Here is a 14,244-nt window from a genome sequence, read left to right as displayed (position 1 = left end):
ATGGCAAGAAGGTACTGTTACAACGATGTTGCTCCATTAATAGCCATGGTTACAGCAGTATGCACAAATGAAGGTGCAAACATCTTGTTCAAAGAAGCAACTCCAAAGGGTATGAATCAATATATCTTCATCACATATTCTTACGTTGTTGCAGCTCTTGTTCTTCTCCCTTTATCCTTTATTTTTCCCAGATAATTTCTTAATATACCATCCATTTTTCTTTTCATACAGTTTATGATCTATCCCGACATACCATTGAAAACTTTTGCTTGTTTTTAATGCAGAAGAGCAACGGTTCCCTTATTGAAATATTTCTACCTTGGCTCTAGATTGTTCCTTCTTGGGCTTATTGGGTATGTGTTCATATATTTTCTTTTGCCAATTTGAAGATGGAAATGTGAAAATTAAGATTTTTCTCGGCCGGGCAGGTTTTTAGCTCAAATATGTGCATACAAAGGTATAGCTTATAGCTCCCCAACTCTAGCTTCTGCAATGAGCAATCTGGGACCAGCTTTTACCTTCATACTTGCTGTGCTTTTCAGGTTTCTTCTAACCCTAAAACTTAAGAAAATGGAAAATCGATTCGAATGTAGTACTCGATTGTGCTTTTCTCTCGATTCAGCTCGGTTTGGATTGGGGTTATGGCAAAACAAAAGGGTCAAAAGTTTTTATAAGAGCTGAAAATGCAAAATTTCATTTAACAAAAGAGATTAAATTGGAGGGTAAATTACCCCCGACATCACTAAATTATTAATAAGTTTATGTTTTTATCACTCAATTTTAAAAAGTTATAAAATGATCACTGAACTATTCGAAAATTTTCATTTAAGTCATTAAGTTGTTAATTTTTTTCTAAAAAAGTTTGGTTAGTGATTTCCATGCGACGATCCATACGATAGATCAATACCCATTAACGAGTAAAAGAACATACATTAGATCTAAGTTGATCTAACGGTCAATGTTTGAGATCAACGAAGAAACTCAGATTTGTGACGTTCAAAATTGTTTCATTAAAAAATATTGAACTATAGAAAAGGAGAATGAGAGCTTTTGATTGGTGCAAGTGGTGTAAACAAAGAAGGTTGTACAACAACGATTTGAACAACTCAATGACTTAAATAAAAACTTTCGAATAATTTAATGATCATTTTGTAACTTTTAAAGTTCAGTAACCAAAACATAAATTTACCATTTTTTTAAAATTAAGTAAATTAATGAGAATTTTAAAGACTTTAATTAAAATTTTTAAAATTTTTGAAAAGCTTAATGATAAATTTTTAAATATTTTAGGGGCATTAGCCCCTTTGACTCCTTTTATTTCCACCCCTGCTCTAGCCTATTTATCGACTCGCCTCGTTCATAAGTTAAAAACCAGAATAAATATCAAAATCATAAATAAATTTTGATACAATTTACAATGTTATACATCAATTTTAATTTGGTACATTTGTAGATATTAAACTTCAATTTTGTTTGCTTTTCATATTTCACTAATTTCATTATTTGTGATACAATTTTCCGTAAAATCATGTATAAATTATTAATATGACATTGTATTAGGTTAAAACCAAACAAACAAATTTAAATTATTTATACATAGATTTAAGAAAATAGATTTCATGGGGAAATAAGAAATTCTTTTTCCTAAGTGTGTTTATTTTGGTCAGTCTCTCTCAATTTTGAAATTGAGTAAATTAGTCCCTCCAAAAATTAGAGTAATTTAATCTCTTTCAATTTTGAAAGTGAACAATTAATGACAATTAATCATGACCTTAATGTCTTTAATCAATTTCACATAGTTTTGATTGGTATAATAACAAATTTAGCCCTTGATGTTTACATATTTTGTTAATTTATTCTTGATTCTAAATAATTCAACAAATTAAACCTCAACATTTACACATTTACAAAAATATTGCGGGCTAAATTTGTTAAACCATGACCAAGTTGATAAAATGTATAAATTACAAGAACTAAATTTGAAATCATGATAATAAATTTTATATAAAATCGATGAAAAAATTAACCGTGATTAATTGCCCTTAGTTACTCACTTTCGAAATTGAAAGGAACTAAAGAAGTTTTTTCTTTGTTTATTTGTTTGTTTGTTTGTTTTTAACCTAATAAAATGTCATATTAGTAATTTACACATGGTTTAACGAAAATTTGTGCCACTTAGATAACAGGTCTAGTAAAATGTGAAAGTTAAACCAAAATTAAAGTTTGATATATACAAATGCACCAAATTAAAATTGTATATAACATTATAAATGGTAGCAAAGTTGATAACTCAACCTATTTCTTTGTGTAATAGGCCATTTTTGCCCGAGCCCAACCAAAAAAACAAACCAATAAATAAAATAAATAATAATAATAAAGGCCAAAGTCTAAATTACATCAAGTCCAAATGAAAAGAGGTCCAGTGACCCAAAACATTTAAACATTTTCAGTAAAACAAAAACCCTAGACCTCTTGTTGCGTCGCACCCTCCTTTTGCCCGTGCATCGCCCGAGGCACCTTGTCCTGAGGCCTGACACACCCTCTTTGTTGCCATTTCACCAAAGTAGCATGACAAAATACAAATACATGAACATATCAAAATCTTTAAAACACAAATTACTTGTTAAAAATTATTGGTGTCCAATGTATGAATTCTTAGTGAGGAATGTTTGAACACTCGAACAGAACACAAGCAAAAGAGTTAAAAGCAAATAAAGGTTTACATCACTTCAAATGACATCGCATGTGTTTTATTATTTGACAACTTTTTATAGATTTATATACGACAAATATAAGATTTAGCAACTTGACCTTTGTTTAGGAGGATAATCTTTTAAAAAAAATTGACCAACTAATCACAAGCTTAAAGGTATTCGATTTTGGATTTTGGAGTTGTCTGTGATCATGATGGATTTTGGATCTCGGGGTTCACAAGGAATATTAGGCATTGCTCAGCGACCATGGCAGAGATATGGAGCATTCTGGATGGACTCCAAATTGCATGGAGTCTTGACATGAAGAATGTGATCCTTGAGACAGATAGTAAAAAAGTTATTCAAGAAATTCAAGCAACCGGAGAGAAATAGGATTTCTCAGTAGTGATATGAATCATTAAGGACTTACTTTAGCAAGATTGGACGATACGCTTAACACATGTGTTCAAAGAGGGCAATAAGATAGCAAATGGTTTGACAAAAATGGCGTTCTCAACACTGTTAAGTAAAAATATATTCAAATAACCGCCAAATGAAATCCTTCAAGTACTACATAAAGATCTTCTATAGATTTACATTGGTTTAATCTCTTTTGTGAAAAAAAAAGTATTAGTATTCTTCATAATGTGAGTGGAGATTAAACATAAAATCTTTTCATGAAGCAACTTTTTCATTGATGCGTTTTAAAGATTAATTAACTTCAAATTCTGCTGCCTTTAGAAGTAAGGCATTTGAGAGCAAGGGGATCTTTTTGTTATTCAAATAACATCATACACATCAAGACTATAGTAATCATAAGATGAGCTCATATGGTGATTTTGTTTTTAATTCATATAGTGGATTCATTCTTTGAGCGTGACCTTGCAAACACTGGTGGTGATCATCGAATTACGTAAATAATTCATTTGTGTTCTTTTTACTAATTGTTCTACGCAAAGTTACAACATGCCATACAACTCTTGCTAATAACCAAACTTTTTAATGAGTATCAGAACGAGTCATCAAAATTTTATTTTTAGTGTGATTCTAATTGTCTGGCTATTAGCTAAAGACTATCTAAAGGAAGGAGGAATCATCTGTCAACCACAATTGCTTGATGGATCTGCTTATTGTAAAGAAGGCTATCGATGTAAAGGTATGGCATGTTATCAGAACAAGTTGGACTCCATCTGTTGAAAGCAGTGTTGATGGAAGGTATGGCAATTTCACTCTCTCTTGGAAGATTTAAAAGGAAAAGAAATTACTGCTCACTAAAAATTTCAGCAAGGCATTTCACAAGTACTTTAAGAAGAACATGCACAATGATGGATGATGATCAACAATTAAGAACAAAGACAAAGAAGGAACATCAAAAAGTGTGCTACCACTCTAGAAATCCTTCGATAACACTTGGATAGTGTTTGAGTAATCATTGTAATCAGTGGATCTCACTCAATTGGGTACAATTGGAGCATCACATTTATACTTTTCAATTCTTAGAGATGGAGGGTGAGAAATGGAGTAATTATGCAAGTAATTATATCCAAATTAATTTTTTAAAATATTTTTATACAATTTATAAAAGTTATATTATAAGCATGAACATGTATGAATAGTATGGTTATGGCAAAAAAATTATATTATAAAAGTAATTTGTGTATTTTATAAATTTATAACAAAAACTTATATTATTTAAACCCTAAAAATTTCTAAAGTTGTCAAAAGTTTATTATAAAAATAATTTACATATTATAAAAGTGTTACAATATGTTTATTTATAAAAGTTATGACCAAGTATGGACATCACATATTTACGTGTCCGTGCTATATTATAAAAATAATACACTTACTTATAAAAAATAACTTTCTAAAGTTATGACAAAAAGTATATTATTTATAAAAAGTGTTACGAAAGATTTGGACTATTTATAATACCTTTTTATAGAGGTTATATATTATAAATTTTATATTAATTTTTACTTATATAAGATTTTATAATTAAAGTTACAAATTATTTTGATTGTGAACATAAATATTATAAAATCAATGTTAATTTTACAAATAAAAAAGGTTTTGTTGCACTATATGTAACACCCCTAACTCGTATCTGAAGTCGGAACAAGGTTAAGGAGCATTACCAGACTTATAGCTCAATCAATCAAACATTTCATATACATTTCTCATTCAAATCAAAAACAATTCATACTCAATCATATTGTCCCTAATATGAGCCCTCGGGGTCCCAAATAGACATTAAAAATGGGTCGGGACTAAACTGAGTACTCAAGAAATTTTTAGAAAAACATTGAAAATTTTCAAAGTGCAGGGGACACACACCCGTGTGGCCAGATCGTGTGTCTCACACGGCCAAGAGACACGCCCATGTCTCAGGCCATGTGGGCATTTGATATGGGCCACACGTCTGTGTCCTTGCCCGTGTCCTTACCCGTGTCCTAGCTCGTGTAACTCACTGACTTAGGTCACACGGCCATACCACACGCCTGTGTGCCAGGCCGTGTGAAAACTGGAGGGTATACTAACTTGTGCCACGCGACCAATCCACACGCCCGTGTGCTAGGCCATGTGAAGCTACTGACTTGATTTCTATAGGGGTATCAGGGGACACACAGCCGTGTCACCTGGCCGTGTGTCACATACAGCTGAGATACACGTCTGTGCCTCTGCCCGTGTGGACGAAAATAGGCCATTTTCCAAGCCATATTTCTCACCCAAATTGGTACCAACCTAAGCTCAACAATTTACATACAACCATGTCATAAATAGGAATTCAAAACCAACCAATATCAAGTTTATAACATGTTATGACCATACATATAACATGATGTCCATAAACACCTCAATTGACCACTTATAATCATGCAACTATGAATCTCAACATACCTAAATGGTCAAACACACATATGCATCATTGTGCCTAAAACTTAACATGTATATCACTTATCAATCTCAACCATTAGGTACCCAAAATATCAATTCCCAACCAAGGCATTCACATGGAAACCATACATCACATACTATAAGGCTATTTACATATTTGCATAACCAAATTCAAGCCAAATTAAATGGCTGAAACACAACAAAACATATGGGCTACCATTAGCCAAAATGACCTATACATGCCAATTAACCCAAAATATAAAGTCAAAAGTACCAAAATAACGTTTGATAGTGTGATGCGATCTCCGACAACTTCCAATCCAAACGAGCTTTCGAATCACTATAAAATACGGGAAAATAAACAGAGTAAGCAATTAAGCTTAGTAAGTTCGTATAATACAGAATTAAACTTACCATTTAACCATAAATTTAGGTAAGTAACTCAAAGCATAACATAATTCAATTTGGCCAAAGCCTATCACATAACCATTAACCAAGTTAGTCATGTATTCATATAAAACCGAGAATCATGTATGAATTCAACAATTATTAAATTTCATGTACATGTACCATCTATACCATGTATCCGTATATCATATATAAATCATGTTCATGTAAATACTTGTACTAGTTCGTATTGAACTTGTGTAATCTCGTAATAACACTATGCCCGTTGAATCACTTAGAATATCGTTAGAAACGCGGGTAGTACACGCGAGATGTACTAAACTGTAAATCTGTCAATTCTTGTACATGTATGCTCATACGAGCGATAAACGGTAAGCTCCTCCGAGCTGAATATCGGTAAGCTCATACGAGCTATGGTGTGTCCACAACACATGCAGTACCACAACCAAATCGGTAACCCTAATGACATGTCATTTGTATCCTACGAATTTCTAAGGTTCAAACGGGACTCAATATTCTTCGTATGTCATCGGTTATGCGCTCGATAATTATACATAATAATTAAACCATTCGCATACATATATTTCTATTAAAGCATATAAATACACAATTTAATTACACGAACTTACCACAAACTTGTACGAAGATAAAACATCGATTAGTCCACTACTTTGTCTTTTCCCCGATTTAATTCCGGATGTTGCTTTTCTTGATCTATATAATCAAGTTTAACCAATTTAAACCTCACTCTATTTAATTCAATCCAAAATTCATGTTTTGGAAAAATTATCATTTTTCCCCTATACTTTCAACCTTTTTACAATTGAGTCCCTAGGCTCGTAAAATGAAATACATGCAATTTCATCCATACCCAAGCCTAGCCGATTTCTATACATGCATATAGCACCCAAATATTTCACAATTTCACACATTTACCACACAATTTTCATATTTCATAAATTAACCCCTAATTGACAATTTTAACAAAACTCGCTTAACAAAAGCTGTTTATTTAACAACAAAGATTCATTTTCTTCTATTAAACTTCAAAATCTTATCATATTCATCAATGGCAAATCTCAAACTATTTAATAGTTTTGCAAATTAGTCCTCTAGTTAGCTAGGTTAAGCTACAACGATTCCAAAAACATAAAAATTAACAAAAACGGGACAAGATAACACTTACATGCAAGGGACTTTCTTGAAAAATTTTCAAGCTTTGTAAAAGCTCTTCTTTGCTAGAAAAATCAGCTCATGCATGAATGAAAAAGATGACCCCTTTTTGTTTTATTTAATTTTAACTTTTAATTGCCTATTGACCAAATTACCCTTACCTAACTTTAAAATTTTCATAATTGCCAAGCCATGCACATCCACTATCACCTTTAATGGTCCAATTACCATATAAGGACACCCACTTTAATGTTCTATAGCTATTTAACACCTTTAGCTAATAGAACACCACTTTCGCACTTCACGCGATTTAGTCTTTTTTCACAAATTGAGCATACAAACGGTAAAATTTCTTAACGAAATTTTTATACTATCATATTATCATGCTGTAGATATTAAAATGATATTAAAATAAATTTTTTGACTTCAGATTTGTGGTCTCGAAACCACTGTTATAATTTCACTGAAAACCAGTTGTTACACCATATCATGATATATGATACCATTTTAGAGAATGGTGTCAGACACAAGCACCATAGATAGCTCACAAACTCTTTAATTTGAAATATTTAAGGCTTCGAAATTAAATATATTTTCTCATAAATTCTTTTACGGTAAATTTGTCATGACTTTAACGGAATCAGAATTGGGTTGAAAAAATTATTTAATAAACATATAAATTAAATTAAATTAATTAATTAATATTTATTTTGGGAATAGGAAATAAATATTTAGTTGGATTAGATTATAAAATATTGGGTCAAAAGTCTAGAAAACACATATAATTAGACTCAATGCATAAGAGGTCCAATTCCCTCATTTTACATGTGAAGGGTGACTTAAATAAATATTATTTGTGCTATATTTATTTAACCAGGATTATTCTATTTCTTCCTATAAATTTGTAGGATTGTTGAAGCCACAAAAATAAAACAATCTTGAAAAAATGAATTAGTAGAAAATGACAAGGCCGTATTCACAGATACCAATGATAATTTTATTTCTCTAGCAAACAAGTAAAATAAAAACAAATAAGGAGATTTAAAATTAAAACCCAAATTAAAAGTAAAACAAAGTAAAAAGAAATAACTAAATAAAATGAAAAAATCAATAAGGAAAAACTCTAGTCAAAGTAAATTCTCCGTTAAATTCAAGGGTTTGGTCATTGATGCAAAAAATGAATTTCAATGTTATTTAATAAATTAGTTATAGTCACCGACAATTGCCTAGTAACTTAATTTTTTCTTACATTCTCGATAATCAAGACAATCGTCATTAATTACTTCCCTTATTGACAAATAACCCTATAACAATCACTTAGGAATTTAATTTATCAATAGCTTTAAGAATGAAAGAGACCGAATTCTAACCAACAAACACACTATCAAGGTTTATTTAAGTTATATCGCATGCACACACTACACAAACAATCATGTAGTCGTCACGAATCTTAGAAATCAATCGATCAACTAATTATCTAATTGATAAAGCAGTCATTCTAAGCAATCAAATACCAACCGAATATTTAACAAATCTAATCAATTGTAATTAAATCAAAAGACATGCAAATACTAAAGAGCAAAAAAGGATTAAAAGCATTTCGATCTCACAAACTTATGGAATCAAATTTAAAATATTACTTCAATTAGAAAATAGGGTTTAAAAACCCATAAAATAAAATTAAGAACGATTAAGTTCAAGTCTCTCTAATCTTAATCTAATCACGTCTATTTATAGGGTAAAAATAATATAATGGAGAAAATACAAAAGTGCCCTCAATTCAATAAAGCAAAGTTTTTTTAAGTTTTTCGACTCGTCAAACTTCCAAGCCATTTTTGAATGTCTTTCTGACATTTTTGGGCTTCATTTGTGAAATAAGTTTAGATAAACCTTTCAATTTCCTTTGATTCAGTATATTATAGGTCCAAAACAGATGCCAATAGCTCAAGTTATAGCCAAAATACTGAAACTGCACTATGTTGAAAGTCTAAACTGTAAAAACTTGACAAAAATAAACTTTAACTCCCTTTTCACCAATCATTTCCTAAATCAATGATAAATAATATAATTAAGAAAATAAATAACATAATTCCAGGCGAAAAATATCACTAAAAAAATTACACCCTTATCGATTACAGTGTTATTTGAATTCAACCGACTAGTTGAATCAATTGAACTAAAAATTGACTGGTAACATCTATCCAAACATAAGATTAAACCACCTTCTGAACAAATCCCTTGAAACTAATTCAAAATCAAAAACCGAAATAAAAAAAATTTTGTTAGTTAAACTGATTAAACCAATTTTTTTTATTTTTAATATATTTTTAACCCCTATAAAAGTTTAACTATTTATTTAATAATTGTTGGACCAAAGAACAAATCGAAAACTGGTGATTTAATTGATTCAACCACTGGTATGATTATCCACATGCAGTAAATAGAGAGGGAAAAGAAAAACTAAAAATCCTTGATGCATACAAAATCTGTGCACTTAAAAGTAAAAAGCAGGGAAGAATTGTACAAACTTCAAAAGGGCAACTTAAAAGAGAAAAATCTGAGTTTGTTCATAAGCAAATTCATTACAATGCCATATGATACAAATTCATACACCAAATCACCAATTTATTTGCCACCTAATCCATTCCCAAATACTCCCCCCATTACAATGGCTTTTAATAAGGCCTAATACAGGAAACAGATTCTAATTAATCGATTGATTAACTATCTAATACAATAACATAAAACTACACATACAGGAAACAATTAAGTTTCCTTCATGCCAGAAACAGGATCATACAGATACAGGGAACCATAAGGTTTTTTTCCTTGATTTAGAAAAGAAACGAATTTCATTGGTTCCAAAAAGACTTATGTTACCGGGTTTTCTTATGCGTGAAGGTACCCCTTCTCCTCCAGGTAAGATATTACAGTTTCAGCCATTTCACATGGGGAAGCACAGCTGTTTCCCTTTGGTGGTAATGCTAACTGTAAAATGGAAAGCTTTGTCATTTTGAAAACAAGCACTGCTTTGACGTGTTCTAGTTGAGATGCTTGAACCATGATTGAATTTATATCATATTCATATAGCCATAGCCATTGAACCATTTCTAAATGACATTTAGATGCATATTTGAACAAGAACGAGCTTATAAGAATGATACTCCAATAATACACATACCTCACAATTCAGAGGTGGTTCATATGGGTCATCAATACCGGTAAAACCTACGAAGAAATATTATATAAGCTATTCTTTTAAATGTTAGCTTATACCAATCTTCAAGATTAATAAAATTCAGGAAAAGACACCTTTAATTTTTCCAGCTCTTGCAAGTTTGTACAGGCCCTTTGGGTCCCTTGCCTCGCATATTTCGATTGGCACATCCATGAACACCTGTTCATTGCATTAGCCAGTGAATTCTTCTTAAAAGCAATGTACAACATATATTTGATATAAAAGCTCTCTCACAAATAAAGGCAGCACATACCTCAATGAAATCTCCATCTAGTACCAGCGCGCGGCATGCATCCCTGTCTCTTCGGTAGGGAGATATCACACTGACAATGCAGATGACGCCAGCATCAACAAAGAGCTTTGCCACCTCTCCTGTTTTGGAATCATTGCCAGTTGAAACCATCAGAAGAAGAGAATGAAACTGATAAAATGACTGACGAGGAATCAATCATCATTTACCAATCCTTCGAATGTTCTCTGCACGATCTTCAGCTTTAAAAGTAAGGTCACGGTTTAGGCCATGCCGAACATTATCACCATCAAGGATGTAAGTCAACTTTCCCTTTGAATACAAGGCATGGCACAGCGCGCATGCCAATGTGCTCTTCCCTGAATTCGTAGACCACGGTGAGAGAGAGGTAGCACCATAATGGCATAAAAGCATGATAGTCACAAAGAAGGCCCTCTGAAATGTCAGTTATGTTGATCCAAGTTCTTGGTTTTGAATTTACAAGTCCCTCCACAACTAAAAGACCAGTGGTTCAGTTTTCGGAAACTTTTCTTTTGTTGTTTTAGCACATAAAAGAGACTACTAAAGCATATCATAAGCTCATAAAGCCATCTTATACGCTCAATAGATAGCAAAAAACAAGAAATAAGTTAATAGAAAGAAGATTAGCATAAATGAGAAAAAAATAATATAAATTACTTAATCAAACCTGAACCACTGAGACCCGTAATCCATATGACACAACCCTTTTGCTGAAGTAACTCTTGACGATGAACTTTATCAACTGAACTTTTGTGCCATACTATGTTACCTGCCTTTCCATTAGTGGCCATCTGATGGGCATTTTCACCTAGTTACACGTTTGGAATCAGAACCCTAAGAAAATCCAACCGGAAAGAAACCATATCCAAAGAAATCACGACTTCACACCTATGTTACTTGGATTCGGCTATATGTACAACAGAGCATGCTCAGTTTTTTAAGTTTCTCCATACATTGAGAGAATCATATCAACATACTCATATATGAATATATGTATCAAATACAAATATTTGAGAAAAAAATTCCACTAACTTATTCCATAAGTTAAGAACACAATCTCCCAAATTAAGAAAGCCATTTAACCAAAAATAAAAGATCAGCACCTAAAGCTAATAAACAGTCAAATATGAAAAAGGCTGATGCTTAAAAATTCAGCAGTTAAATTAATTATAGGTACTATCATCACAAATAAAAAAGAAGCCAGTATAAAGCAAAAGCTTTGCTTTACCAATAACTTTCTTTTTTTTGTTTTAATATTTATAGATTCAGTCCTTCAAACAACATGTTGTGATTGGTCTTTAAACCTTCATCTCAATCTAGAAAAAATGTGATTTTGAATCCCAACCCAACCATTTCATTACATTTGTGCTTTTAAAGGCCAATCTTATGCAGAGTGGAAAGTTGATGACTTCAAGGCTATGGAACTCTCTAAGTAACACCACCATAAAAGAAAATTTTGCTCATATAAGCAGGGCATACTCTAACAGTGCCCCCAAGCTCAACTTTATCATTCCCAACTTGTCCATTAAACAAACAACAATCTTGGTTATAAAAATAGGCCATATTATGACCTTGCTTAAGACCATGAAAGGTACAAACAGAAGCTAATGGATGGTCTAAATATGGGTTTAGCTGCTCTGTTTTTCCACAATAAGTCATCTTAAGATTTAACCACAAATAATCCTCATTGAGCCTATTTACAATGTAGAGTCCTTCATAAATATAGGTTGGGGAACCTATCAATCAAGCCAAATTTTCATGGATAATCATCATTTAAAAAAGGGATTTCTGGTGCAGCCACTGTATAAAAAGAACAAAGTCAAACCAATTAAGTTTTCAAGTGGAGGACCCAATTAAGTTTTCAAGTGGAGGACCCAATTAAGTTTGCAATTAACGTCAAAAAATCAAGCTAATTGGCCCTTCCGCCACCTTCATGATTTCTTTTTTTTTTATGAGAATAAACTTGCCTAAACCGCCCCCCCCCCCCCCAAAAAAAAAAAGCCAGCTGAAGATACCACATTTGGCAGTGCCTAAAAGGCCGTCTCTTATACACCAAAACTCAAAAAGAAAGACAAAAGTTAGTGAAAGAATAAAAGAATTTCAAAAATTAGTGAAAGAATAAAAGAATTTTCAATATTCTTTGAAGAAAAAAAAGTATAGTCAAATTTCAATCCGATTCCAGAGATGTGAGAAAAAAAAACAAAAAGAGATAGAACCTCAAACCAGAATCTTGACCCAAAAAATATTTGAAAATTAAACACTTGATCACCATGAATATTATATAAAGAAGGTACCGGAAACTGCAGCAACACGACCATTCGTCGTCGCAACAGTGGATTCCTCCGTCGCCTGAACTAAGCTCAACCTGGCATGGTTACCGCCGTTCGACCTTGGTAACTTAACGAATCCAACTTTGGGAACCGGTGCCGACGGTCCGGTATCGAAACCGGAAGAAGAAGAACAAGAAATCGACGGTCGGACCGTATTGATTGGGACCATCTCCGTTGTAAAAATTTATTGAAAGAGAAGAAGTTCGAAATGCAAAAGCAGTAATTACGAAAATGGTTGGATTTTGTTTCTTGATTTATATAACAAACCAAGATCCATGAACGCAAACGCCAAAGGGACTTAATTACAACAAATAAATAAGTACAATTTTAGATATTAAAAAATAATTATATTTTTTTATTATAATAAAAAATTATAAAAAAACACTGACACGTGTTTTTATAAGATATTAAAAATAATATATCATAATTTCAATCTTATTTTTAGAGTTAATTTTCGGGTCAATTTGAAGATGTAATGGTGAGTTTGAATGGGGTGTGAAGTTTATTTTCGGGTTTAATTGTACGAGGGTCATAGTGTAATGCAATTAACTCTAAACAAATGTGACGCAATATTAATAAGCAATGTCCATTGTTGTTTGGCTGGGTTTATGTTTATTTTATTTTTCAAGGTATGTTTACTTATATTTAAAAAAATAAAATAAAAAGAGGAAAAAATCTATAATCAATTATCTACTCAAGTCCTTGAATTTTATTATTAACAACTTTAGGGCTTGCATTAAGATGGCTTACGTGAGGATTATACTTGTAAAAGTTTAAATTTTTAGATTTTTATTTTATTTTTACACCTCAATTATTATAATAAATATGTTATTTCCTTCCAAAGTTATAAGAAAATTCCAAAATTTTAGAATTATTTATTTATATTTAAATTTTAAAATGAGATTTTAAATTCTATTTTTGAATTTGAAATTTTAAAAGAAATCGTAATTTTGAATTTTTTATTAAAATATGAAAACATTCTTTATTTTTTAATCTTTTAAGAATATTTAAATATTTTTAAAGAGTAGGGTTAAATTAATAAATATTGTAAATGTTAAGGGTTACAAAAACTATTTTATCATTTTTTATAATTTCTACGAGCATAGTCAAAAATAGAGGGAAGTTAGCAAAAGAAGAGTAAAGGATCAAGATATAAAAAAAAAACAAATACAAAGTTGATTAAGGATGGGTTTGGAAGGGCAATTGGGTGCCGTGCAGTACTTTTATCTTACT

The 14,244-nt window shown here is 31.5% G+C and overlaps 2 protein-coding genes and 1 long non-coding RNA gene across 3 annotated transcripts; 1 reads left to right on the top strand and 2 right to left on the bottom strand.

Moving 5' to 3' along the window:
- Positions 1–3,086, top strand: LOC105789455 (WAT1-related protein At5g40240). Its single transcript, XM_052627764.1, has 4 exons — positions 1–182; positions 285–353; positions 429–542; positions 2,936–3,086. Exons 1-4 carry the CDS (start codon positions 1–3, stop codon positions 3,084–3,086), a joined length of 516 nt encoding a protein of 171 aa, XP_052483724.1.
- A 2,608-nt stretch (positions 3,087–5,694) lies between these two features.
- LOC105789774 (uncharacterized) lies at positions 5,695–7,248 on the bottom strand. Its single transcript, XR_001132299.2, has 3 exons — positions 7,186–7,248; positions 6,629–6,713; positions 5,695–5,931 (listed from the first exon to the last, which is right to left on the bottom strand). It is a non-coding gene; the product is annotated as an uncharacterized LOC105789774 (long non-coding RNA).
- Positions 7,249–9,714: 2,466 nt separating this feature from the next.
- Positions 9,715–13,287, bottom strand: LOC105787676 (adenylyl-sulfate kinase 3). Its single transcript, XM_012614177.2, has 7 exons — positions 12,976–13,287; positions 11,349–11,489; positions 10,870–11,019; positions 10,664–10,782; positions 10,485–10,569; positions 10,354–10,400; positions 9,715–10,160 (listed from the first exon to the last, which is right to left on the bottom strand). Exons 1-7 carry the CDS (start codon positions 13,178–13,180, stop codon positions 10,062–10,064), a joined length of 846 nt encoding a protein of 281 aa, XP_012469631.1. The 5' UTR covers positions 13,181–13,287; the 3' UTR covers positions 9,715–10,061.
- Between the last annotated feature and the right edge of the window lie 957 nt (positions 13,288–14,244).

The sequence above is a fragment of the Gossypium raimondii genome, chromosome 2 (genome assembly GCF_025698545.1).
Source record: "Gossypium raimondii isolate GPD5lz chromosome 2, ASM2569854v1, whole genome shotgun sequence".
Lineage (NCBI taxonomy): Eukaryota > Viridiplantae > Streptophyta > Magnoliopsida > Malvales > Malvaceae > Gossypium > Gossypium raimondii.
Note: the sequence above shows the minus strand (reverse complement) of the source record. Positions and strands in the feature narration are given on the sequence as shown.